General features: G+C 38.7%; 3 protein-coding genes and 1 long non-coding RNA gene across 6 annotated transcripts; 3 read left to right on the top strand and 1 right to left on the bottom strand.

The window, feature by feature from the left end:
- Positions 1-1,730: 1,730 nt before the first annotated feature.
- On the top strand, positions 1,731-11,135 carry LOC136441569 (gastrula zinc finger protein XlCGF57.1-like). Of its 3 annotated transcripts, none has more exons than XM_066437921.1 (2): positions 1,731-1,865; positions 9,357-11,135. In XM_066437921.1, exon 2 carries the CDS (start codon positions 9,366-9,368, stop codon positions 10,533-10,535), a length of 1,170 nt encoding a protein of 389 aa, XP_066294018.1. In that variant the 5' UTR covers positions 1,731-1,865; positions 9,357-9,365; the 3' UTR covers positions 10,536-11,135. The 3 variants fall into 3 exon arrangements, with proteins under 3 accessions (XP_066294018.1, XP_066294016.1, XP_066294017.1); XM_066437919.1 differs by lacking the exon at positions 1,731-1,865 and adding an exon at positions 8,327-8,381; XM_066437920.1 differs by lacking the exon at positions 1,731-1,865 and adding an exon at positions 8,409-8,454.
- Positions 11,136-11,347: 212 nt separating this feature from the next.
- LOC136441570 (zinc finger protein 37-like) lies at positions 11,348-13,265 on the top strand. The gene is made up of 2 exons (XM_066437922.1): positions 11,348-11,452; positions 12,087-13,265. Exon 2 carries the CDS (start codon positions 12,096-12,098, stop codon positions 13,083-13,085), a length of 990 nt encoding a protein of 329 aa, XP_066294019.1. The 5' UTR covers positions 11,348-11,452; positions 12,087-12,095; the 3' UTR covers positions 13,086-13,265.
- A 1,210-nt stretch (positions 13,266-14,475) lies between these two features.
- LOC136441567 (zinc finger protein 502-like) lies at positions 14,476-25,300 on the top strand. The gene is made up of 2 exons (XM_066437916.1): positions 14,476-14,808; positions 22,882-25,300. Exon 2 carries the CDS (start codon positions 22,891-22,893, stop codon positions 24,340-24,342), a length of 1,452 nt encoding a protein of 483 aa, XP_066294013.1. The 5' UTR covers positions 14,476-14,808; positions 22,882-22,890; the 3' UTR covers positions 24,343-25,300.
- Positions 15,827-17,071, bottom strand: LOC136442347 (uncharacterized). The gene is made up of 2 exons (XR_010756993.1): positions 16,884-17,071; positions 15,827-16,542 (listed from the first exon to the last, which is right to left on the bottom strand). It is a non-coding gene; the product is annotated as an uncharacterized lncRNA (long non-coding RNA).
- Positions 25,301-25,441: the final 141 nt, after the last annotated feature.

Here is a 25,441-nt window from a genome sequence, read left to right as displayed (position 1 = left end):
CAATACACAGTGCACCGCCCAAGCAAAGACCAGCAAAGGTGACAGAAATTCCCCACATAACCGCCACACGTATTAGCTCTACAACTTCTTGGCAGCAAGAGGAAGCGTGAGTTAAAGTAGTGCTCTACAAATGCACAATACACCCAATGCTGAAGCCAGAGTCATAGCTCGAAGTCGCTCCACAATTCATAAGAACAGACATGGAAGATAGGAAGAGACACCCTATCAGCCGTATCAGGGTAGCTATGCTGGGCCTAATGTGGTTTGGAAAGGCGGTAACAATTTTAGCCGTGCAAAGCCCAAGCAAAGGCTGGCAAATTCCCGCCTGAACCGCAACCCGTATTTGCCCTAAATCCTCTTGGCAACATGTGGAGAGGAAACATGAGGTAAAGCAATGCTCTACATACAAATACACGACTCACCAAGGCTGAAGCCAAACTCATAGCTCGGGCGAACAAAAACATGGCGGCACAACGAAAGCATTGCCGAGTCGACAGGGAAACTCACAACAACAAAAAACAGACATTTCCACGAAATTATCGACTCAACGTCCACTCATGATAGCTCAACATGCCCTACAACACCTCGGCAATATCTGCAGACGACAGTTGACGTAAAATTACGACCAGGAAAGGAAGAAAGACAAGAACTACCGCGCGAAAAATTTCAAGCCTGCGCACGATCGCCAAACCCTGCTTCTGGCATGTTGCACATCACACACCACTCGTTAATATCTGTCCGCGGAACATTTTCTTCATCAGTTACCAAGAAATCCATTATTGTCATTAATATAAACGACTACCGTTCTTTGACGAAATATCAAAGACGAAATTCCGTTTTTGCTGTTTCTGATGTAGGAAGGTTGTCTAGAAATTGGCACTATTTTATTACGGCTGTTGAATACCTAAGGTTAGGGGAGTGAGTCGGCCTGGCGCGGAGGCTTCACAAGGGTTCCCCATTTTACTCATTGGTCGCAACGATTGCATTTTACATGACGTGACTTTGCTTTAACAGAAGCTTTTTCATAGTTAGTTTTCGGTTATACGATAGAGACGTTATGCATTATATTGGCCGCAACGCCTTAGAACCCTGTGGATTTTTCGTCATTCGTAATTCACTATACTCCATGCAGACCCTCATTCCGAAAAGAGCGACCACACCGTGACGTCATGACGAGAAACTTTAGCAGTACGGAAGTCAGCTCAAGAAAGTACCTTATTGAGCATGCGGAAAGAAAGGGAAATTTGAACTAATTGAAATAGAGCTGTGATTCTCCTTTCCCACACTTTTCCCCTGCATGTTAACCTGCATATCAAAAAAATGGGTTATATTCTATACCAATGGAACGATTATGTGCAGATTAGTGAAATCTCCCTATCTTACACAACTCAGAAGCGTCACTCAACGATTGTAAGGGGCACTGCACCAATTTCATTACCATAAACATTATAGTTGAGCATTGTCACGGTTGTTAGGTATACCGAAATAAGAACTATTATGAGGTGCCTCGAGCACGTTACAACAGCCCCAGAGATGGCTGTAATAATACAACCTGGTGTCCGAAAACCACTGTACATATATGCTTCCGCTCTCATAGGGAAACTCTGTAATATGTAGAATATCTCGTTATCGCGACATGTATGTTAAATCCAGGGTGAACATTAATTACATTGATGTAGTATGAGTTCCACTGTAAGTAAAGGTGAGATCTGGGTAATCAGGTTCATGAACTTTGACCTTCGTTTGACCCCTTAGTCCGCCATTTTGAACCGTACGACGTTGTAATTTGTCATTTCTCTCCAGTGTCCGAGGCAATATTCAATTACTTCGTCCCTCACGCAGCTATAAACGGTTTTGATAGACAGGTAAGATCTTTGTTTACCATCTACTCTCACTGTTTTGCACTACTGCAGTGGCTAATTGAACTCGGGTGTGTACGTATTTCGGTAAGGTTGTAACAGTGGGGATCAACCTCCACTAACTGAGCTGACCAGTCTAACCGGTCCGGACCTTTTAGCCAAGTGGTAGCGCGTTGAATTCTCAAGACGTGCGGATCGGGATCGGCGTGAGTTCTAATCCCGGGTGAGGCGTACTCGTCACAGTGCACGAGGAGGTCGTTGATTGGTAGTAAAGAAGCCTGGAATGGGTCGTTGGTCGTGATTTTCAGGCTGTCTAAAATCGGCAGTGTTCTGGTCGTAAATTACATACAGTGCTTTTTGTGCGTCGTCAATTGGCCTGGATTAAGTCGTAAAATCGGACTTTCCAGGCCAATACACGACCATATTCCTCCTCTACGACTTAAAACCTACCTATTGACGACTAAAAGGTCAGAATCTGGTCGTTCCCTTTCTACGACTTCACCACGACTATAGTTGTCCTGACAACAAGTAACGTTACCAAGACTACAGAAACAAATATGGCTGACGGGCACTCCGCCGCCATGTCAACTCCGGTGAGTGATGGGATACCGATGCACGTCACCGTGGTGATGGTTTCCGTGGCTACCGGAATGATTGACATGTGAGGACACCATGTGCTTCGTGGCCAGCGGCTCCGAAGCGGGGGTCGCGCTTTGGTTCATGTGGAATCAAATTTGTAGTCCCGAAAAATAACGTAAATCATAGCTAAGAAGTATGCACATATTGCAAAATAAGTTTGCACGGATATTTCCTGAATTTTCACCAACAAATATCCTTTTTTCAGACTCGTGCTGTGGCGTGCAGTTCGCTGGACAAAACATATTTTGCGTTTTGTTTGTTTACGGTTTGGACGTTCAAATTTCGATTCTTCAATTTTCATATTGATTTGTTAACTTTTCCGCTGTGTTGATAACCTTTCTACTGATATGTTCTTGTTCTTAACATGACAACTCACACATGTCAATTTTCTTCTTTTCCGCTTGAATTTACATGACAAAATGATATTTTTAAAAAATATACCTGCACTATACCTACATATAAATTTGTAAGGTAAGACAAAAACCAGTTTGAAATTGGAGAAAAGCGGTAATATCATACTGTAGCATATGTTTGAAACCCTGCTGGGAAATCACAAAGCAGTGTAAGGTATAACATCAATTCAATACACACACAAATCATACAGTCAGAATCAAGAACATGATGACATATATATAAATTCACCTCATGACATGACATACAAACAACATACAATATCACAAATAAGATCATGTGAACCCGCGCCGGTTCGAACACGCGCCAGACTTTGCAAGTCTGGTTTCGCAGCCACGGCATTACCCGTTTGAGCTAATGCGGCTCACGGCAACTGCATCTGGTTTCATCTATTCTTGAACAACAGGACTGAAATGTAAAGAGTATTTTTCTACATTATAAATGTTGAGCGTGAGGTAAAATACTCTCTTGACTAAATGGAGCAACAATTTTACACATTCAGTAATATCTGTCTTCCATAAAGATATACAATCTCGCACTCCAATCTATATGGCCCCTGATTTCGGCCCTGGAAAAAATGCGTGCCCCGTGGCGTAGTGGCGTAACGATGGAATTGGAACAAAAAATTGCTACAGCGCGGGATCGAACCCAGCAGTGGCACGTATTTTTTTCCCTGGATCTGGACTTCCCTTGAGTTTATTAACTTTATCGACACTGATGAATCCCTAGTAATATTTCACTCATTGTTTTCTTTTGTTTTGATGTTGATTAAGTTTAAAATTTTCCGTGGACGTAAACATGTTTTTAAATTCTGCACGTTCACGTAAAATTCAAACATGAAAACAAAAGAAAACAATGAGTGAAATATTACTAGGGATTCATTAGTGTCGATAAAGTTAATAAACTCAAGGGAAGTCCAGATCCAGGGAAAAAAATTACGTGGCACTGCAGGGTTCGATCCCGCGTTATTGCAATTTTCTTTTTCAAATGCCATCGCTACGCCACTACGCCACGGGGCACGCATTTTTTTCCAAGGCCGAAATTAGGGGCCATATAGATTGGAGTGCGAGATTGTATGTATATGGAAGTAAGAGAACCCAAAAAAGGATGTTTGTGTAAGTAATTGTTTGATTCTTCAACACATTTTGTACGCTTTTATTTTTGTTGGAATGTGTTTAAAGTTTTTTTTGTTTGGTTTTATTTGTACTTTTCTACAAAAGCAGAATTGAGGAGATTGAAGAACGCATTGGAGTTCAATATAAAGGAAACATAAAAAAAATTGAAAGAACGCTAAAATATGGGAATTGTTATTAGTTTTAAATAATTGTTTGTAAACTTTTTTCCGATAAAGAGTCTCTAATTTCAATATTGTTATTTTTCAACAATTTGAATTCCGGGTTGCATTTTTCCGAAGATTTTTTGTCATTTCTTTCTGTCATTTCCTTAGATTTTTTTCCGGGGTTTCGATGCGAAATCTTTATGTCTTTTTGCAAGTCTGATTTTGTAGGAAAAAATTCAAACAAGGGAAATAAAAGATTGTGTTTCTAAGGAACTTTTTCATTATTTTCATTTTTTTATTTGTTTCTTAAAATATTTTTCATAATCAAATAAGGAATGTAGTAGTCTGAAGTACAGAATCATGTTTTTGAATGTTAGGTTTAGGGAAAAACTGTATAAGTATTCTAAGAGACGTTTATTTGTTATTGTTTAATTTTTTTATCCTGTCATTATTCTTTGTGTTTTCAGTTTCAAATTTTCAATTTCTTAAATATCTTCTTATGTAATTTGTCAGTTTATGTCTTTTGCATTTCCCTTAAATTTTTCTCAATAATTTTTCTGTTAATATTTTGTTACAGATTATTATTAATTATCATTTCATGGTTTATAACTATTTTATTTTTGCCCCTTTTTTACGTGAATTTCGTAAGGTGAAATTTCTTTGTGTCCGTAATTTTTTTCATTTTTTGCTTTATCATTTTTTCTAGAGTCCATTCCAAGTCACCGCGAGGGTTGTTATTGTCATAATTTAGAACTATTTTCAAGTTAATGTTATTATTTGTGTAAGCGATTTGATACTTTTGAAATATTTTGAATGTGATTTCAACTTTATAAATATTTCTTACGTTTTCTACAACCTAAGAAATATTCGTGATGTAGAATATGATATTTACAATGGTTTCTAAATAATGGTAACAGCATTCTACCATTATTTACAATTATTTACAATTTTTTACCATTTTCTACCATTATCTGTAACATCTCTATAAATAGGTCAGAAGGCTGGGAAGAAAGTAATTCACACATCCTTACGAAGTTTAGGGAAGAATGCTCTCCACAAAGGACCCAACAGTGTCCTGCAGTGAAGTCTAAAGATGTACAAAAGCAGACAGAGGGACCAGATTAGCACCTACTTTTATGGGGGCAATCACCATTCTACCATTGTCAACCATTTTCTACCATTTTCTGTTAATATTTCTAAAAGTTAAATAATCACATAGATGTTTAGAAATCATTACAAATAAAGAGGTTTTGGTGCAGCTACTTTCAAAATATTTCTAAATTATCTAATCAAATTCAAATAAATTCATATTTTTGTATTTGATCTTTTAGAAAAATTTAGAACTATTGTCAGTCAGATATTCTTTTATTAAAAATTTTTCAAAATGATTTCAAATATTATTATAAAACCCTCGCGGTGACTCGGAATGGACTCTATTTCTTTTTTTTTCCTTTAATTTTTCCACTTTTAAATTTTAAATCTATACAGACGTTTATTTGTCATTTTTTTGTTTGTTGTTAGATTCTATTTTAGATGGAATCAAGATTTGTTTTTCATTTTGAAATAGACAAGATTGGAAAACTCGTAAAATAAGACATTTCTTGTTGGAAAGAAAGTTTTAAATCAAACTTTTATATGAATACAATTGGAATGAATCCGTAGTAATTTGGAAAAGTTCAATTACATAAGAAGATGTATGAGGTGGTAAATAAATGTTGGATAATAAAATTTTTCACATTTCAATTCCATATTTTTTCAGTGTATTTTCTTTATGACAAAACAATTTCAATATTTCTAACATAAATCCAAGTCAGTAAAATTGACATTATAAAGTAGACAAAATTGAAATTAATTGCGATAGATATTAGATAAATTTGGAAACCATTTCAAATAGATACATGAAATGATCTTTAAATTAATTCATTTCTCATATTTTCAATCTTCATTTTATATGTTTTCTTAATTTTTTCAATGAAGTCAATGAATTGTACTTTGATATGAAATAATGAGTTCATTTAAAAATATATTGAATGAATACATTAAAACTCGATTTGAGAATACTTCTTTAAAATGTGAATAAAGTCCTTTTGATTGATTTCAAACTTATTTAAAACATATATACGTGCAATATATGTATTTCTTATAGATTACAAATGGATTTGGAATAAACTTAAATATAATTCCAAATCCATGTGTTAAAATTATTTCTTAAAAATAACTAATGATTTGTAAAATTATTTTTTCTTTTAATTATTTTGGAAAATAAGTAATAGAAATAAAAACAATTATTTCTATTATTATAAAAAAGAATTGTTAATTATTTTTCAAAACGAATAATACTTATTAATTATTTATTTCAAAAAACTCTTATTTTTTGTATTATTTATTATTTTGTAAAAAATATGAATTTTTTTTTTTAATTAAAAAAAAAATTTGAGTACAAAAAATAATAGAAAATAATTGAAAAAAAAAATTTTGTATAAAAAAATTCCAAAATCAAAACAAGAAAATTTTTTAAAAGAAAATTAAAAATAATTAACAATAAATTTGTATCATTTATAGAAAAAAATTATAAAATTTGGATTCAAAAGAAATATATTTCATTTTTCATAATTTTATTTTTTTTACATTTATTTTCTATATTTTGTAATTTTAATAATCAAAAATTTAGTAACTTAATCTACATTAATATTTAATTTATAAAATTCCAAAAAACATTATTAGCAATTATTATTATTATATTATTAGTTAGAAAATAACAATTTGATATTATTATTTTTTCATTATTGCTTTTTTAATCAAATAATGAAAAATATAATTTTTTTATGAACTAATAATTAATTAAATAATTTTCTAATTATAAATTTTGTTTTTTCAGTATGAAATCAAGTATTTTTAAAATAAAATTACTTAATAAATTAAATTTAAGTAGAATAACTTGAAAAATAAATTGAAAAATAATTTTATTTATTTATTTTATTACTAATAATAATGTAATTACGTAATAAATTTGTATTACTTAATTCATATATTAAGTAATTAATGTATGATTTAATAAAAATCAATTTTTGTTAAAAAATTGAAAATAGATATAAGTAATAAATTCGTTCCTTAGTATAATGACAACATTGATTTTTATTATTATAAATACTTTTCATCATTTAAGTATTTCATAATGAAAAATCATTCTTAAATTTATTACTTAAATGTATTACTTAAATTAAAGTAAGTAATACTGATATTGATTTTTCATTAATATTGAATTACTTAGATTTATTACCTCATATTTTTCGTTTAGAATTATATATATATTATTTATTAATGTGTATATTTTGTTATTCTCTAAATTTTACATTTAGTTCGACACTACCGCCCCTATGTACCTACCAATAAGAGGTCGTCAGTCCGTTTCCAAATTTGATAGTTTATACATAGATAGGAATAAAATGCATAGGACTAAAATACAAAGGAATTCCTAAAAATATCTTAAGTATGTATTCAAAATAACATTGAAACAAACAATGCTTAAACAATCGTATTTAGTTTAAATAAATCGAAAATGAAATTAAAATGAATCTGCAACAAGATTTGAATCTTTGTAAAATAGACAATTAATCCAAATGAATAGATAAAAGCATGTTTGAATTTGCATATAATAAAATTATATGCCTTGGATCAGTCACATGGCGACAACTCCGGAAAAAGACACCTCTCCCGTCAAAATGGTGACGCGGCCACAGTTCCAAGCAAAAGTAACACAGGTTGGCTACACTGGAAACCTGTAACTTAAGCATATACACCTTTGTTAATATACCGGAAAAGGCAAACTTGAACTACTTACTCATCTGACTGACCTATGTTTTATTTATTTTAGTAATCAGGATCAAACGCACACTATGACCTCTCTTCTAGTGGACGACCCAAAGACGACGCATTACGACTGATTAACGACCGCAGCAGTATACAGGTAGTAAATTGGTCGTGATACAGTCAACGGAACCCAGTGGATTCAGCCTGGCGGTCGTGTTTTAGTGGTAATAAGAGTCGTAAAACAGTCGAGCAAAATAAACGACACAATCCAGTAGTAAGTACGACCCAAGTACTACCAATCAACGACCTCCGCGAGCACTGTGTCGTACCTTTGGGTTTTCCCGCACATGTCCCACACCGGGAATCGAACCCGGGCCTTGGCGGTGAGAGCTAGCGCCAAATCCCAACCACTAGACCATATGGGGGAGGGGGGCATATTGGTACATGTATAGACAAGTAGGTTCTGTATGCATGTATGTATTCATAAGTGCAATTAGGTTATGCATATATGTATTCGTCTAACACACCACCTTTGCAGGTACTCGGCGCGAAGAATCAGATAAACAACATTTCACAATCTAATGGAGATCTCAATAAACAAACAAACAAACAAACAAACAAACACAAATATCTCCTTGGTATATATTTGTGAAATGTTGTTAATCTGATTCTCCGCGCCGAGTACCTGCAAAGCTGGGGTGGCCAAGTATTATAGTTACCCCGGCTTCACCCAGCTGTAAGGGGAGGAGCCTATACCTAGTGTGGCAATGTACAGCACTACTTTGTTCGTTTATTTTTGCACCACTTTTTTTTCTTGTTGACGGCGTGCACCACCACCACCGGCAACACTTGGGTAAGGCCTCTGACCATAAGTCCTAGACACTATGCCCCACGCGGGGTTTTGTCTAGTATCACGACAAGACAAGACAAAGGTGGTGTGTTAGACGAATACATAAATGCATCTATACAGAACAGATACAGAACCCGACGTGATTGTACACTGCTTTGATGTCTAAACTGATATGCAAGTATTTTATTCCGTTGTCTGACCATAGCATATCTTACACCATCGGCCATTGTATACTAATTCCTTAACAATAGCACAATACTCCAAGCCAGATAGCTAGATAGCAGCGATTTTTTTTACAATATTCACAAATTCAGTTCATGGGTCAACCTGAGGACAGCGTGTTAAAGGTTATACGATATAGCAAAGTAGACGTTCTAACTGATAACTCCTTACAGGTGATAACACGATTTTCTGATGTGCTGTGTGAATAGTAACAGTGATGTAAAAAGTGTACTAGTATGTTAAATGTCAAAATATCAATCTTTCTACATGGAACATTTTCCTGTAGGCATCGGAAATGGACGGACCAAGCTTCCAACCTTCTGGGAACGAGACTGTAAACAGAGTGGACCTGGCAGCAGAAACGGGAAGACAGAACGACAAGAGAAAGGAAACGCTACACGAGGACACCGACATCGTCAAATCCGCCGCGCCCGACATGGAACCCTCATCATGTCAACTGGCACAGGTCAAAACAGAACAGAAGGCCTCGCCCAAAGCACAAGATGCTGTAAAAATACCGAACCTACATGTATGTGGTGAGTGCGGGTACAGGGCACCTAATAGATTTAAACTTGCTGTGCACGTGAGAAAGCATGCTGGTGAGAGACCGTACAAATGTAACCAGTGCGACTATTCTGCTGCACAGAAAGGTACTTTAGACCGACACATGGCTAAACATGCAGGTGAAAAACCCTACAAGTGTGACCAGTGTGACTATTCTGCTGCACATAAAAGGTATTTAAACAAACACATGTTTACACACACTGGTGAAAAACCCTACAAGTGTGACAAGTGCAATTATTCTGCTGCAAGAAAATGTACTTTGGACCAACATATGACAAGCCGACACACTGGTGACAAACACTACATGTGTGGGGAGTGCGGATTCAGGACGGCTGCCAGGTCTAGCCTTTCTGTACATATGAGAACACATACAGGTGAGAAACCCTACAAATGCGACCAGTGCGACTATTCGGCTGCACAGAAAGGTACTTTAAATCAACACATGACTAAACACACAGGAGACAAACCCTACATGTGCGGGGAGTGCGGATACAGAGCGACCAACAGGTCTCACCTAACCGAACATATGAGAACACATACAGGTGAGAGACCGTACAAATGTGACCAGTGCGACTATTCTGCTGCATACAAGAAGACTTTAGATCATCACATGACTAAACACACTGGAGAAAAACCCTACATGTGCGGAGAGTGCGGATTCAGGTCGGCTACCAAGTCTAGCCTATCTGTGCACATGAGAAAACATACAGGTGAGAGACCTTACAAGTGTGACCAGTGCGACTATTCTGCTGCACAGAAAGGCAATTTGGACCGACACATGACTGAGCACACAGGCGAAAAACCCTACATGTGTGGGGAGTGCGGATACAGGACGGCTTACGGGACCTCCCTATCCAGACATATGATGAGAGAACATACAGATGAAAAACCTTACAAATGACTACTGATAATGAGCTGCGCGTGATTCCTTTCCTGAGTGAAGGGGAATCGAGACCAAATTACAATCACATGACCTACTTATTATCGTATGTACATGTAATTTTATTCTTTTGAAATGTATCGTTACACAGAAAACCCTATTTATATCGTAATTTTGAGGATTTTTGATTGCATAAACTCCTATCAAAACGCAAGGAATTGGTATATTAGTGAACCTATATATATCATATTCAGTTAAAAAGCGCTCATAACTAAACAAGATTTGTATGTGACAGTGGATGTATAAAATATATGATTAAACAAATAGAAAGGACCACAACATCAACACAGGAAAATATTAAAAACCAAATCCTGCGAAGTGAACTTCCTAGATACTCCATGTTAACTTTGTAGTGAGCTCATATAGAATGAATAAGGCTCGAAGTTTACTACACTAGTGTTGTCAACTTACTGTGTGTGCGTTTTTTAATGATATTCTGGAAAAAGAAAATTAAAGAAAAATGAATGTCATGCGAGTCTGTACTGATTTATAACAACCGCAGGCACGATAGATAGAACATTGCGCTGTGAGGTCAATCGAAATGAAGTTTCTGAAAACCGTTTCCAGCTACCTTTGTACATATATGTTTCTGCTCCCATTGCGAGACGTTTTGATGTATAGCGTATCTCTTTTCTATGGTGAAATGCACTCTATAGATATGATAAATCCAGAGTAAACATTAATTCCTTTGATCTAGTCGACGAGTTCCACTGTAACTAAAGGTGAGATCTGGGTAATCAGGTTCCTCAACTTTGACCTTTGTTTGACCTCGCTAGTCCGCCATTTGAGCCGTGCGACCGGTGTCATTTCTCTCCATTCTCAGGCGATTTTCAACTTACTTCAGCCCTAAATCGACTATAAACGGTTTTGACTGACAGGTAAGATCTTTGTTTACCTCCAAAATCCGCTGTGTTGCGCTACTGCAGCAGATAATTGGACTCGGGTGTGTATTTCGAGAAATGCCATGCTAATAGGTATTATAAGCTATACATGGGGGAGGGGGGCACTCCGGTACTAGTACATGTATAAATATTTGTGAAATGTTGTCCATTGGGTAGAGATCTGCTGTGATTTCACATCTGATTCTCGCGGATAAGATTTCTGTCAGCTGGACTCTTGAACATATTACTTTCTTTCCCTTACAATAGCATGTAATAAGACCAATATCTTGTAGAGCCAGGTAACAACACTTTTGCATATACTATTCACAGATAATCTTGGCCCAGGTAAATAATTATTAACGGTTAATGACCCGCCCCGAGGTGTTTATGGTGTCATAACGCCTGCCAATGTGCTATAACCACCTCGATTTTCTGTTGTGCTATGTGAATATCAGTAGCATGGTAAAAAGTGTATGTAATAGAACAAATCAAAATGTCGATCTTCTTTATTCTATTTTTATACCCTAGGTCTGTGGCGTAACACATCAGGCACATTTCGCGGCAGCAGCTAGTTATATTACATTGAACGGCCTGTCACACTCGTCTTTCTACGTTGTATATTTTCCTGTAGGCATCAGAAATGGACGGACCTAGCTTCGGGCTTTCTGCTGAAGAAACGTCTCCTGGACACCCTGGGAACGAGACTGTAAACAGAGAGGACCTGGCAGCAGAAACGGGAAGACAGAAGGACAAGAGAAAGGAAACGCTACTCGAGGACACCGACATCGTCAAATCCGCCGCGCCCGACATGGAACCCTCATCATGTCAACTGGCACAGGTCAAAACAGAACAAAAGGCCTCGCCCAAAGCACAAGATGCTGTAAAAACACCCAACCTACATGTATGTGGTGAGTGCGGGTACAGTGCACCTAAAAGATCTGGACTTGCTGTGCACATGAGAAAGCATACTGGTGAGAAACCCTACAAATGTGAGCAGTGCGACTATTCTGCTGCAAGAAAAGGTGCTTTAGACCTACACATGGCTAAGCACACTGGTGTAAAACCCTACAAGTGTGACCAGTGTGACTATTCTGCTGCACATAAGAGGTATTTAAACGGACACATGGCTACACATACTGGGGAAAAACCCTACAAGTGTGACAAGTGCGACTATTCTGCTGCAAGGAAACTTACTTTGGACCAACATATGGTAAGACGACACACTGGTGACAAACCCTACATGTGTGGAGAGTGTGGATTCAGGACGGCTGACAGGTCTAACCTAACCGAACATATGAGAAGACATACAGGTGAGACACCATACAAATGTAACCAATGTGACTATTCTGCTGCACACAAGAAGTCTTTAGACCAACACATGACTAAACACACTGGAGATAAACCCTACATGTGTGGCGAGTGCGGATTCAGGACGGCTGCCAGGTCTAGCCTATCCAGACATATGAGAAAGCATACAGGTGAAAGACCGTACAAATGTGACCAGTGTGAATATTCTGCTACACAGAAAGGCAATTTGGACCAACACATGACTAAACACACCGGGATCCCTACATGTGTGGCGAGTGTGGGTACAGGACGGCTTACAGGACTTCCCTATCCAGACATATGATGAGAAGACATACGGGTGAAAAACTTAAATATGGCCATATTGAGCAGCGCAGAGTTCTTCAAAAGTACTAAAGTGATTTTTTTGTTAGCTGAAACGCTTATGAAAATGCAAGAAATTTGTATAGTGGTGACTCAGGTTTGTCATTCGATTTAATTTCAATTACAATGCGCTCAGACAGAACATTGTGTCAGTCGATGTGTAAAATCTGATCAAATAAAACAGACACAAGCTAACGTAAGAGTCCATTCTAAGTCACCAAAAGGCTTATCATTGTCATTTTTTACAACTGTTTTTGATTCTTTGTAATTGTTTGTCTAGGAGATTTCACACTTTGGAAATATTGTGTATGTCATTTCAACTTTATAATCATTTTGCCGGTTGTGTAAAACTTTGGAAATATTAATTATGTGGAATATGGTATTTCTAATAGTTTCTAAATAATGGTTACAGCATTCTACAACTTTCTACCATTTTTTTTACAATTATTTGTAACATTTTATTAACGGGTCAGTTGGCTGTGAAGAAATCAATTCACACCTACTTGGCCACCATGCATAGATGGCATGCCACAAAGGACCTTAAGGCCCCCTCTCATTGAGCTGCGGCACTGCGGCGGTAGCGTGCGGTAGCGTGGAAATGGCTGCCGCCGCAGTGCCGTACACAGACGTACACAGGAAAATATGAAAAACCAAGTCCTGCGAAGTGACAGAGTGAACACCCTAGATGTTCCCTGTTAACTTTGCAGTGAGCTCATATAGAATTAGGGGGGGGGGGGGTATTAATTTCAACTTTGTAAAATACGCATTTCAAAATATAGATATGGTCTATCTAAGCACAGAAATCACAACATTTGGGCAATCATTGGACTCTAACCCCCCTGTACATACCCCTTGAAGTTTGTACATGCTCTAATGGGACTAGTCCATTTTTGCCATGGGGGTGATTTGGGAATAGTCTATATCTGTGTGGAGAATAGATTTTGGGTTCAAATATTCACTTTAATGTCTTCTTACCTCAAAGTACTAATACTTTAAGGCATTAATTATGTTTGGTAGCATACCTTTATACTAGTTTAATACAGATTTATGTTACAAACTTCAGGGGGTATGTACAGGGGGGTTAATATTAGAAAAAATTCAACATTTTTACATTTTCATATTCAGATAGACCGTCCCCATATACCTCCCTCTATTAGAATGAATAAGGCTCGAAGTTTACTACACTAGTGTTGTCAACTTCCGGTGTGTCTGAGTTTTATAAAATTATATTCTGGAAAAAGTAAATTAAAGAAAAATTAATGTCATACGGGTCTGTACTGATTTATAACAACCGCAGGCACGATAGATAGAACATTAAGCTGTGAGGTCTATCGAAATGAAGATTCTGAAAACCGTTTCCAGCTACCTTTGTACATAAAAGCTTCTGCTCCCATTGCGAGACGTTTTGATGTATAGCGTATCTCTTATCTATGGTGAAATGCACTTTATAGATATGATAAATCCAGAGTAAACATCAATTACATTGATCTAGTAGACGAGTCCCACTGTAACTAAAGGTGAGATCTGGGTAATCAGGTTCATCAACTTTGACCTTTGTTTGACCTAGCGTACCTAGCGCTAGTCCGCCATTTTGAGCCGTGCGAGCGGTGTCATTTCTCTCCATTCTGAGGCGATTTTCAACTTGCTTCGGCCCTAAATCGACTATAAACGGTTTTAACTGACAGGTAAGATATTTGTTTACCACCAAAACCCGCTGTGTTGCTCTACTGCAACAGATGATTGAACACGGGTGTAGAAAAGTCATGCTAATAGGTGTTATAATTGGGGGAGGGGGGCACACTGGTACATGAATGAATATTTACAGGTTTGCGATAGCAAAACCTGTTCTGTTTTTGCATCCAAGGATAGGGGCCGCCATGTTGGATGTGACCATTTTATTGGGAGGGGTGTTTTTTGTCGCTAATGTTGGGTGTGACTATTTTGACGGAGGGGTGTTTTTCTTGCTAGTTTTCTTTTTTTGTGTGTTCTTGCTAATTTTTTTCTTGCTGTGGGTTGAGTGTGACCATTTTGACTGGAGGGGTGTTTTTTGCCACTAATGTTAGGTGTAAAAGAGGAATGTTATTAGTGTGGTGGTGTTGTGACTTTGCCGTTGGCACAAATGGACACAAGGCCCACTGTACTAAAGGACGAGCAAGGTCCACTGAGCATCATGTTGTTGTGGTCTTGTCGAAAAGTAAGGGACGACAAGATCCCCAACGATAGAGGGTTGATATAGATTTGTTATTGAATGTGATGTTGGATTAGAAAGTGTTGGAATCGATGATATTTGGGGTGGTTTTTGTCACTAATGTTGGTTCCCTATATCTTTCCTAGTTTTGGGTTAGGTGCGACCATTTTGACCGGAGGGGTGGTTTTTGCCACTCATTTTATGATTAAGAGATTAATGTTATTAGTGTGGTGGTGTTGTGACTTTGCCGTTGGCACAAATGGACACAAGGCCCACTGTACTAAAGGACGAGCAAGGTCCACTGAGCATCATGTTGTTGTGGTCTTGTCGAAAAGTAAGGGACGACAAGATCCCCAACGATAGAGGGTTAATATAGATTTGTTATTTAATGTGATGTTGGATTAGAAATTGTTGGAGTCAGTAATATTGGGCGTGATTGATCGGAGGGATGGTTTTTGTTGCTAATGTTAGTTTACGACCACATCAATGATAAAGAAATGACACAGAAACAAGGATTCCCGCACACTTAGCAAGGTGCACACTTACCGTTATAAAACTGACTGATTGTGACTTCATAATGTTGGCTAATTACTACGATCCTTACTGAAGGTCTCTGTTGCTCTTTTGACCTAAACTTCCTTGCCTTTGAAATCTCTTGTCTTTCTACTGTCTTACTCTGCTGACACAACATTGATTACTTTATCGCTTCGCTGCAGTCCACTTTAACAAACGAATACCCGTCAAAGATGTCAAAGAATAACAATTATGGCACAACAATAGCAGACTAATTTTACAGTACCGTTGCAAGTTCGGTAAGGAGTTGCACTGAAACTTCTTGGACATTATGTGACGGAGTAAAATGTTACTGTTACTTGTGATTGCAATTGCATACACATTTGAATGGTGTTTCCACCATTCGTACATTCGGTTTGATTTGAGCTGTCATCGGCGAGGTTAACACTTGTATTTTCTTTGATATACATGCAAAATCAGCCACTAAAAGTCGCACAATAAAATAAACAATAGTATAGACAATACATATTCGTTTAGATCAAATGACGTGGACAACATGTGCACGCCAGCGTGTGAATTCTCTAAATCGTGTCAGCTTTTCTCTGGCTGTAACAGCGCAATCATTTGGCTGCACACGGCTCTGATGCTGGTCAGGCATCCCCTGTGGCCTTCCTCCCTCATGTTCTTGGCGACTGTAGAAGTAGATGGTTGATCAGTTCTGTGGAGAATTCGAACATAAATATTGATGATATTGTATCTTGGGACAAAGCAAATGTTTTGATGAACCTTCGTGGTCTGAGAGAGTTAAGTAAATTAATGTTAAAATTTCTACGGTTTAAAGAAAATACTATAATCTGATTTAGTACACCCATATGACACACTAACTTACTCTTCTTATATTATGTATGGCAAGCTGGAGGCAAAAATGTAATAATTCATGTCAAATAGGTTTCTATAGTTGATAATTGACCTTTCCAACGATGTTGTCACATGAGCCGTTTTAAAAATAATTTTAACAAAAGTCAAAATCTGATTAACAATATAAGAAAATCTCTTCACCTTCCTGTACTTCCTATGACATCTTTCACCCCATGCCAGCCAGCTGTGAGGGATCAGACATCTGAAGCTGGTACACAGCTTGTATTTATTCCTACCAGTTTCCACCAAGGTCTGCTGCATGCTGTGACGGAAGGAAACATATATTAGGAATATCCAGTATAGTTGAGGAGGTATGAGCAGCTGGGAAATATAAAGCTATCATCTGACTGACGAATATGACGAATATGATCTGCAACATGATCTGCTACGATGGTATCGCTACCAATCATCATCCGAATTGTTCTAAATGGCATTTATCAAAAATTGGCCGCGGACAGAACAAAGCCCACTGGCTCTTTATCGAAAAGTACGATTGAGAGGAAACATAACATTAGAACCGTTTATAATAATGCATATATAAACATTTAGAACTTGTCCATGACTGAGTAAACAAACTGCTTGTAAGATCACCGCTATTTTGACTTTCCTGTGATAACACTTAACAGTGACAGCATATCCCCAGTAGTTATTTTTGCTGTCTGAAAGACTGACCGGCGGGGTCATGGCTGGTGACCCACACTCAGCCGCGACTTTAAAGTAAACTGTCAGTTCTAGAAACCTGTTACCTAATGCTGAATCAGCTGCGTTCTCTTGACGATGCAAATTTACAGACATGAGGATCAGGATCCTTATAACAAGGCTGACCTCAAGGGTTGTGTGAACAGGTATAGGGATATCTCAAAAGTGACATTTCAATGAACTGTATGACATTGGGTCACACAGTTTGACGACCTGAATTAGAGAAGATATTTGATATCCTATGTGTATCTCTCCGTCTGGATTACACGTGACAACATTTACGGATCATGATCAGAAGAGGAATATAGATGATCATATAGTATGACTCATGTAAATTAGTTTTGTCGTTTTTTTCTGAATACCATGTCCTCCAGATGATTTATGTTACACATGTTTTGGGACAGAAATACAGGGACATGAACAACAAATACGTGTAATTCTTCTCATTAAAGTGACAAGTTTAAAACTTAAATACCGGCTGTTTTACACATGCCCGTCTGTAAATACTCTAAGGGACAGCTACTTAACCCGGGGTACCAGGTTCAACATACAAACATCTCTACTGCTTCCGCCCGCCTGGCGTCGCCATAGCAACCTTGCAGACGACAGTAACCTTACCGCGACAGGTCGCTCTAAGGAGGATGTGGGGCATGGATGTAAATACTTGCGTGGAATGGATCCGTCTAGCTTACTGTCGCCGAAGGTCATGGTGAGAATTTCAAACTATTTTGCTTAAAAAGAAACTACGCAACTGTCGATCATGGCAAACAAAGTTACGAACACTTGCCAAGTCGGAACTATCAAAGACATGTTCAGTGGAAACTCTCGATGTACGGGGAATAGTGCATACGCTATATACTAATCGGCACGGGGGATACCTGATCCATCTTCTTGTCACAGCTCAACGGGACACACCTGATAAATTAATTTCAAAGGTCATTCATAATGTGATCGATTATACCTGTGCCTTCAGCTTTTTGAAAATAAGTTTTAACAGGGGAATAGGAGGCGATGTTCTAAATCAGCGTTACTGATACAGGGCGGGGTTAACTTGCTCTTTATAAACAATGGAAAATAAAAAGTGCCACTAGTCGAAGTGGGGCATTTGAAGTTTTCAACATTCGGTGTTACTTTCGCTATTTTCTCAAACAACACAGATTGATGATTTGGTTTATTTCATATCATTAAAAAGTATCACAGTTTCGCAGTGCACGCGACGTGTGCACTGAATTGAACTGGGACTAGATTGCGCCAGAAACCACCCCGGACACTACAGCACGCGTTCGCCTCAATGGGTTACTCACTTTAATATAGCGGCAAGAAAATATAGCGGTTTGGGGAAAATGGAGTAGGTCACGGTACTTAATTCTAACGGTGGGAACAAACATTACTGTCTCAAACATTAGTGATGAAAAATTTGCAGTGATAACATTTTAGCTGTTGACTAATGACCGTTAAACCAGCTAAAATTAAGTTCCAGTTGACAAACAAGAATTACGGTATTGATATATACATATGCAAGTTGATATTAAACAATACATCAAATGAAAGGTAAGGTTGGGGGAATCATCACATAAATTTATGACGGATTGTTGGATGATCATTGACTATTCCATGATCACAGGGCTTTCGTAAAAGTTATAGTTTGTATGTATGTATAGATAAAGTAGACCTTACGAAAGTCGCTGTACTTTTGTTGTGTCAATAAAGATTGTTGTATAACCCGGCCATCAATCAAGTCTACCGACAGAACAATACGCTTTATCTTTGAAACGAATAGATCTTGCAGACATAATTCATGTAATGATTTGCCATACGATCCGATATTTATACTACGTATACCCCAAAACCACTGGGGTGGCGACCCTACTGCGACCTAAAAACTGGAGGTGGCGACCTCACTGCGACCTAAGATTTGACAGAGCGCTCACTGAATTTCATTGATTATTATAAACGGGTAATTTTACGCCTTGTGTATTTTGTTGTCCTTTCAGCCAGACATCTACATTCTGCATGATATCCCAAGCATGAAGTCAATGATTACACAAATCCAACTTAGGTCGCAGCAAAGTCGCAGCGCGATCGCCGTCTAGTGGAATGGGGGCCTTAGTGCGATCGCCGTACGACTGTAAATACAGAATATAGTTTCTCAATTCTTAAAATTCAGCACCAGGTTGATTTGTATTCTTAACTCTGCTGCATGTTCAAAAACAGAAGAGCTTCAGCCAATCGTTTGCCAAAAAAGTAGGTTTCTACTTACCCTGCTATTCATAGTTCCTCAAAGACCCAGTAACACCGCGAGCGTGTGTGGATTGTATTCTGCGGCGGTTTACCTTCGCGGTGTCGGCCCTGCCGTCCAGGTTCAGGTTCGTCGCTTGCTTCTGGGAGAGTGGGCCGTCTCTAGACCTGTCAAACATATTTATACGGACATCAACTTTTTTTTACATTTTGGGAGTGGTTACACAACTGAACTGACCAATCAGTTATATGATCTAGAGATGCAATGTTAATATTCAAAACAGTTTAAGACGAAACAACACTGAGGTCGAGGTCACGCCATGTAGTGAAAGTAGACTACATGTGACGTCGGCGACAAAATGAACAGTAAGGGTAACAAACAAGACATACGTACTCTTACTAGAAACTCTAGGCTCTACCAAAGTACAATTCGTTCTTACAGCAAGGTAGTATATAGATAGAAATGGAAAGGGTTCACACACCTTTTCTGTATCCATTCGCATCTTCGTTTTGATCAACACTGCTGCACCAGAAACCAGCCACCAAATAACCAAATTGAAAAGGGTTCTTTGTTCCCGCTTCTCTGTGACCTTGTGCCTGTAATTGGCAGCCTGGCCCTGTTTCAAGGACAGTCTGCTGGCGGCGGCACATGGGAAGTTAACTGATACCTATTCTGTCTGGACATGTTTGGGTCAACAGTACAGGAGTCGGTGGCCTTGGAATGCACACGCCAATGTACTGCGTCAGGGTGTAACCGAAGAAATGCATGTTTATGTGTGTGTAATATCTTTATTTTCATGCTTAAAGATTATGACGTATACATGGCAAGAGTGACGGACCAAGGGTTACGGTGACGGATTAAGGTTTATGGTGACGGATTAAGGGCAAGGGTATCGGACTAAGGGCTATGGTGACAGATTAAGGGTTATGGTGACGGATTAAGTACTATGGTGACGGGATAAGGGCAAGGTTGAGGGATTAAAGGCTTTCCTGACAGATTAAAGATTGTTATGACGTATACAGGGCAAGACTGACGAATCAAGGGTTACGGTGACGTATTAAGGGTTATGGGGATGGATCATTGACTATCGTGATTGATTAAATGTATCGAATTAACGGTTATGTTGTCGGATTAAGGGTTATGGTGACGGATTAAGGGTAAGGATGACAGATTAAGGGAAAGGGTGACGGATTATGGTCTCTGATGGTGGACTTAAGGACACGCTGATGGATAAAGGTTTGTGGTGATGGATAATGGGTTGTGGTGACGGATTAAGTGCTATGTTGAGGGGATTAAGGGCAACGCTAACGGATTAAAGACTTTCCTGACGGATTAAAGATTATCATGACGTATTAAGAGCAAGAGTGACGTATTTAGGGTTGTGGGAACGGATTAAGGATTATTGGGTCGCATTATTGGCTATGGTGACGGATTAACGGCAACGGTGAAGTATTTAAGACTTTCGTGACGGATTAAGGCTTATGGTGACGGAGTAAGGGCTAGGATGATGGATTAAGGGTTACAGTGATGGATTAATGATAAGGATGACGGATTAAGAGAAAGGGTGACGGATTAGGGTCTCCGATGGCGGATTAAAGGATACGCTTGACGGCTAACGGTTTATGGTAACGGATTAAGGGAAAGAGTCATGGATTAAAGCCTATGGTGACGTATTAAGGGTTGTGGTGAAAGATTAAGTGCTATGTTGAGGGGATTAAGGGCAACGCTGACGGATTAAAGACTTTCCTGACGGATTAAAGATTATCATGACGTATTAAGGGCAAAAGTGACGTATTTAGGGTTGTGGGGACGGATTAATGATTATGAGGTCGGATTACTGGCTATGGTGACGGATTAACGACAACAGTGAGGTATTTAAAACTTTCGTGACGGATTAAGGCTAATGGTGACGGAGTAAGGGCTACGGTGACGGATTAAGGGTTACAATGATGTATTAATGATAATGATGATGACGGATTAAGAGAAAGGGTGACAGAATATGGTCTGTGCTGTCGGATTAAGGGTCATGGCGACAGATTAAGAGTAAGGATGTTCATGTACCACCGGAAGAGTTCATTCTCCCAAGGGGGTGGCTTTTACAAAACAGTCCATTTCAAAACAGTCATTTCTTGCAAGGGGAGGGAGATGAAGTGAATTATGCTGTATTTCAACTACTTACTTAGAAATGTTACCTTTCCCCCACATAAGTTACACTAAAACGCAAACCTGTTAATATTTGCTGAAGCAGCTAATATTTATCTCTAGTTTTGAAATGTTCTCCATTGGGCAGGGATTTGCTGTGATGTCACATCTGATTTTCACGGATAAGATTTCTTTTAGCTGGACTCTTGAACATATTACTTTTTTCTAACAATAACATGTACTACTATACTATAAGACCAATATCCAAGATACACAGTCATTTAAGTACTACAAAAATAAGCGGCGCTGGCCGGGTGACGCTGGGCGGCCATCTTTGTTTACTCATTGATATGCATTTTTCTACGCGCTGATTGGTCCACGTCATAAAACCCGTGCCCTGATTGGTTGACTGTAAGATCGCACGTGATCAACATGCGGCGGGAGTTTTTATTTGACAGGAGTTTCCCACGCAGTTCGGGCTTATCTGAACAAAATAGATTGCGAATTTAATCCAATATGGTGACGTTAAGATCGACGAAAAGGTCGGATTGTACTTTGATTAAAATTTTGCAAAATAAAGTTGCGATATCGATAGTGTGTTTGTGTGTCTTGGTAAAAATCCTATTCACCCCCCACCCTCCCCTCCCATCCTTCGGGACGTCAATATCGCTAGTTCGGACAGTCGTATAGTTCGGGGAGTCGTATAATTTGCGCTGACAAATGGGCTATACAGATATGCGGAATCTACTGTAATAACTCTGTCAACATATATCATTACATATTGATAGTACAACAATATACAAATGCTACAGGTGCAAAAAACATATAATAGGGCAAAAGCTGGTTTATGTAATAGAACATATAAAAAATATTACCATCTTTAGTTCTATATCTGTATGGCCGGTATAACCACCCTACTAGCTAGTACTTTGTGACCCTAGGTCTGTGTCGTAACAGGCCTGTGCCGTAACATACCAGCTTCGCAGGTACATTGCGCGGCAGCAGCTGGTTATATTACGCTGAACGGCTAGTATTTCTACGTTTTATATTTTCCTGTAGGCATCAGAAATGGACGGACCAAGCTTCGGGCTTTCTGCTGAAGAAACGTCTCATGGACACCCTGGGAACGAGACGGTAAACAGAGAGTACCCGGCAGCAGAAACGGGAAGACAGGACGACAAGAGAAAGGAAATGCTACTCGAGGACACCGGCATCGTCAAATCCGCTGCACCAGACATGCAACCCTCATCATGTCAACTGGCACAGGTCAAAACAGAACAGAAGGCCTCGTCCAAAGCAGAAGATGCTCTAAAAACACTCAACCTACATGTATGTGATGAATGCGGGTACAGGGCACCTAGTATATCTAAACTTGCTGTGCACATGAGAAAGCATACTGGTGAGAGACCGTACAAATGTGACCTGTGTGACTATTCTGCTGTATGTAAGTCATCTTTAGACCGACACATGGCTAAACACATTGGAGACAAACCCTTCAAGTGTGACCAGTGCGACTATTCTGCTGCACTTAAGAGGAATTTAGACAAACACATGTTTAAACACACTGGAGACAAACCCTACATGTGCAAAGAGTGTGGATACGGAACGGTCCGCAGGTCTCACCTAACCGATCATATGAGAAAACATACTGGTGAGAGACCGTACAAATGTGACCAGTGTAACTATTCTGCTGCACAGAAAGGTACTTTGGACCAACACATGGCTAAACACACTGGAGACAAACCCTACACGTGTGGGGAATGCGGGTACAGGACGGCCTACAGGTCTAATCTAACCGAACATATGAGAAAACATACAGGTGAGAGACCGTACAGGTGCGACCAGTGCGACTATTCTGCTGCACGGAAACATTCTTTAGACCGACACACGGCTAAACACACTGGTGAAAAACTCTATATGTGCGGGGAGTGTGGGTACAGGACTGCTCAGAGGTGTCACCTGTACGGACATATGAGAACACATTCCGGTGAGAAACCCTACAAATGTGACCAGTGTGACTATTCTGCTACACATAAGTGTACTTTAGCCCGGCACTTGGTGAAACACTCTGGTGAAAAACCCTTCAAGTGTAATCATTGCGACTATTCTTCTGCACAGAAGGCTACTTTGGACCGGCACATGGCTACACACAGTGGAGACAAACCCTTTATGTGTGGAGAGTGTGGATTTAGGACAGCTAGGAGGTATAACCTATCCATACATATGAGAATACATACGGGTGAAAACCTCTTTAAGTGTGACCAATGTGACTATACTACAGCACACAAGACGTCTTTAGATCAACACATGTTTAAACACACTGATGCAAAACCCTACAATTGTGACCAGTGTGACTACTCGACAGCGGACAAGAGGTCTTTAGATGAGCACATGTTTAGACACACTGGTGAGAAACCCTACAAGTGTGACCAGTGTGACTTTTCTACAGCACACAGGAGGACTTTAGACAAACACATCTTGAGACACACTGTGACAAGTGAGACTATTGTACAACAATGAAAGGTATTTAAGACCAACATAGGTTTATTGGTCTATTAGACGACACGTTGGTGGAAAACCCTACAAGTGTGACCAGTGCAACCATTCTGCTGCAAGGAAAGGTATTTTAGACCAACATTGGCAAGACGGCCCACTGGTGAGAAACCCTACATGGGCAGGGAGTGCCGGTTCAGGACTGTAATTTTTCGTTTACGCTTGTGTTCTTGTTTTATTTTTGTCTGTGCGTGATTCTTTTCCTGAGTGAAGAGTGATCAATGCCATTAACAATCACATAACCTACTCATTTTCATATGTGCATGTATTTTCTGTTTTGAAATGCATGGTAAGGCCACACCAATTTAATTTCTTGGTTAACGGATTTTTTTGGAAAACTGCTATTCCAATTCCAAAATCAACATGAAAACAGAATCTCAGAGGAATGTTTTTATTTTGGTGCACACAGTTTCAGGATGTGAACAGGGTCAAGTGCAAGTATTCACCCCAACCTTCTGTTTTTATGGCTTTTTTCTAAAATAAAAAAGATCCGTTAACCAAGAAATTAAATTGGTGTGGCCTACCGTTACTAACGTATCGAACCCTGTTTATATCGTAATTTTGAGGATTTTTGAAAGCATTAACTCTTATAAAAACGCAAGAAATTGGTATATTAGTGAACGCATATATATCTCATATTCAGTTAAAAAGCGCCCATAACTTAACAAGATATGCATGTGACAGTGGATTAATAAAATAGGATTAAACGGATAGAAAGGACGAGAACATTAACACAGGAAAATGTGAAAAACCAAGTCCTGCGAAGTGACAGTGAACTTCGAAGATACTCCATGTTAACTTTGCAGTGAGCTTATGTGGAATGAAGAAGGCTCGAAGTTTACTACACTAGTGTTGTCAACTTACGGTGTGTGTGTTCTTTTTTAATGATTTTCTGAAAAAAGAAATTAAAAACAAATGTATGTCATTCGAGTCTGTATTGATTTATAACAACCACAGGCACGGTAGATAGAACATCGCGATGTGACGTCTATCGAAATGAAGTTTCTGAAAACCGTTTCCAGCTACCTTTGAATATACATGATTGTGCTCCCATTGCGGGACGTTT

Source organism: Branchiostoma lanceolatum, chromosome 9 (assembly GCF_035083965.1).
Source record: "Branchiostoma lanceolatum isolate klBraLanc5 chromosome 9, klBraLanc5.hap2, whole genome shotgun sequence".
Taxonomy (NCBI): Eukaryota; Metazoa; Chordata; class Leptocardii; order Amphioxiformes; family Branchiostomatidae; genus Branchiostoma; species Branchiostoma lanceolatum.
The sequence above is the reverse complement of the archived record's forward strand: the minus strand, read 5'-3'. Positions and strand labels throughout refer to the sequence as shown.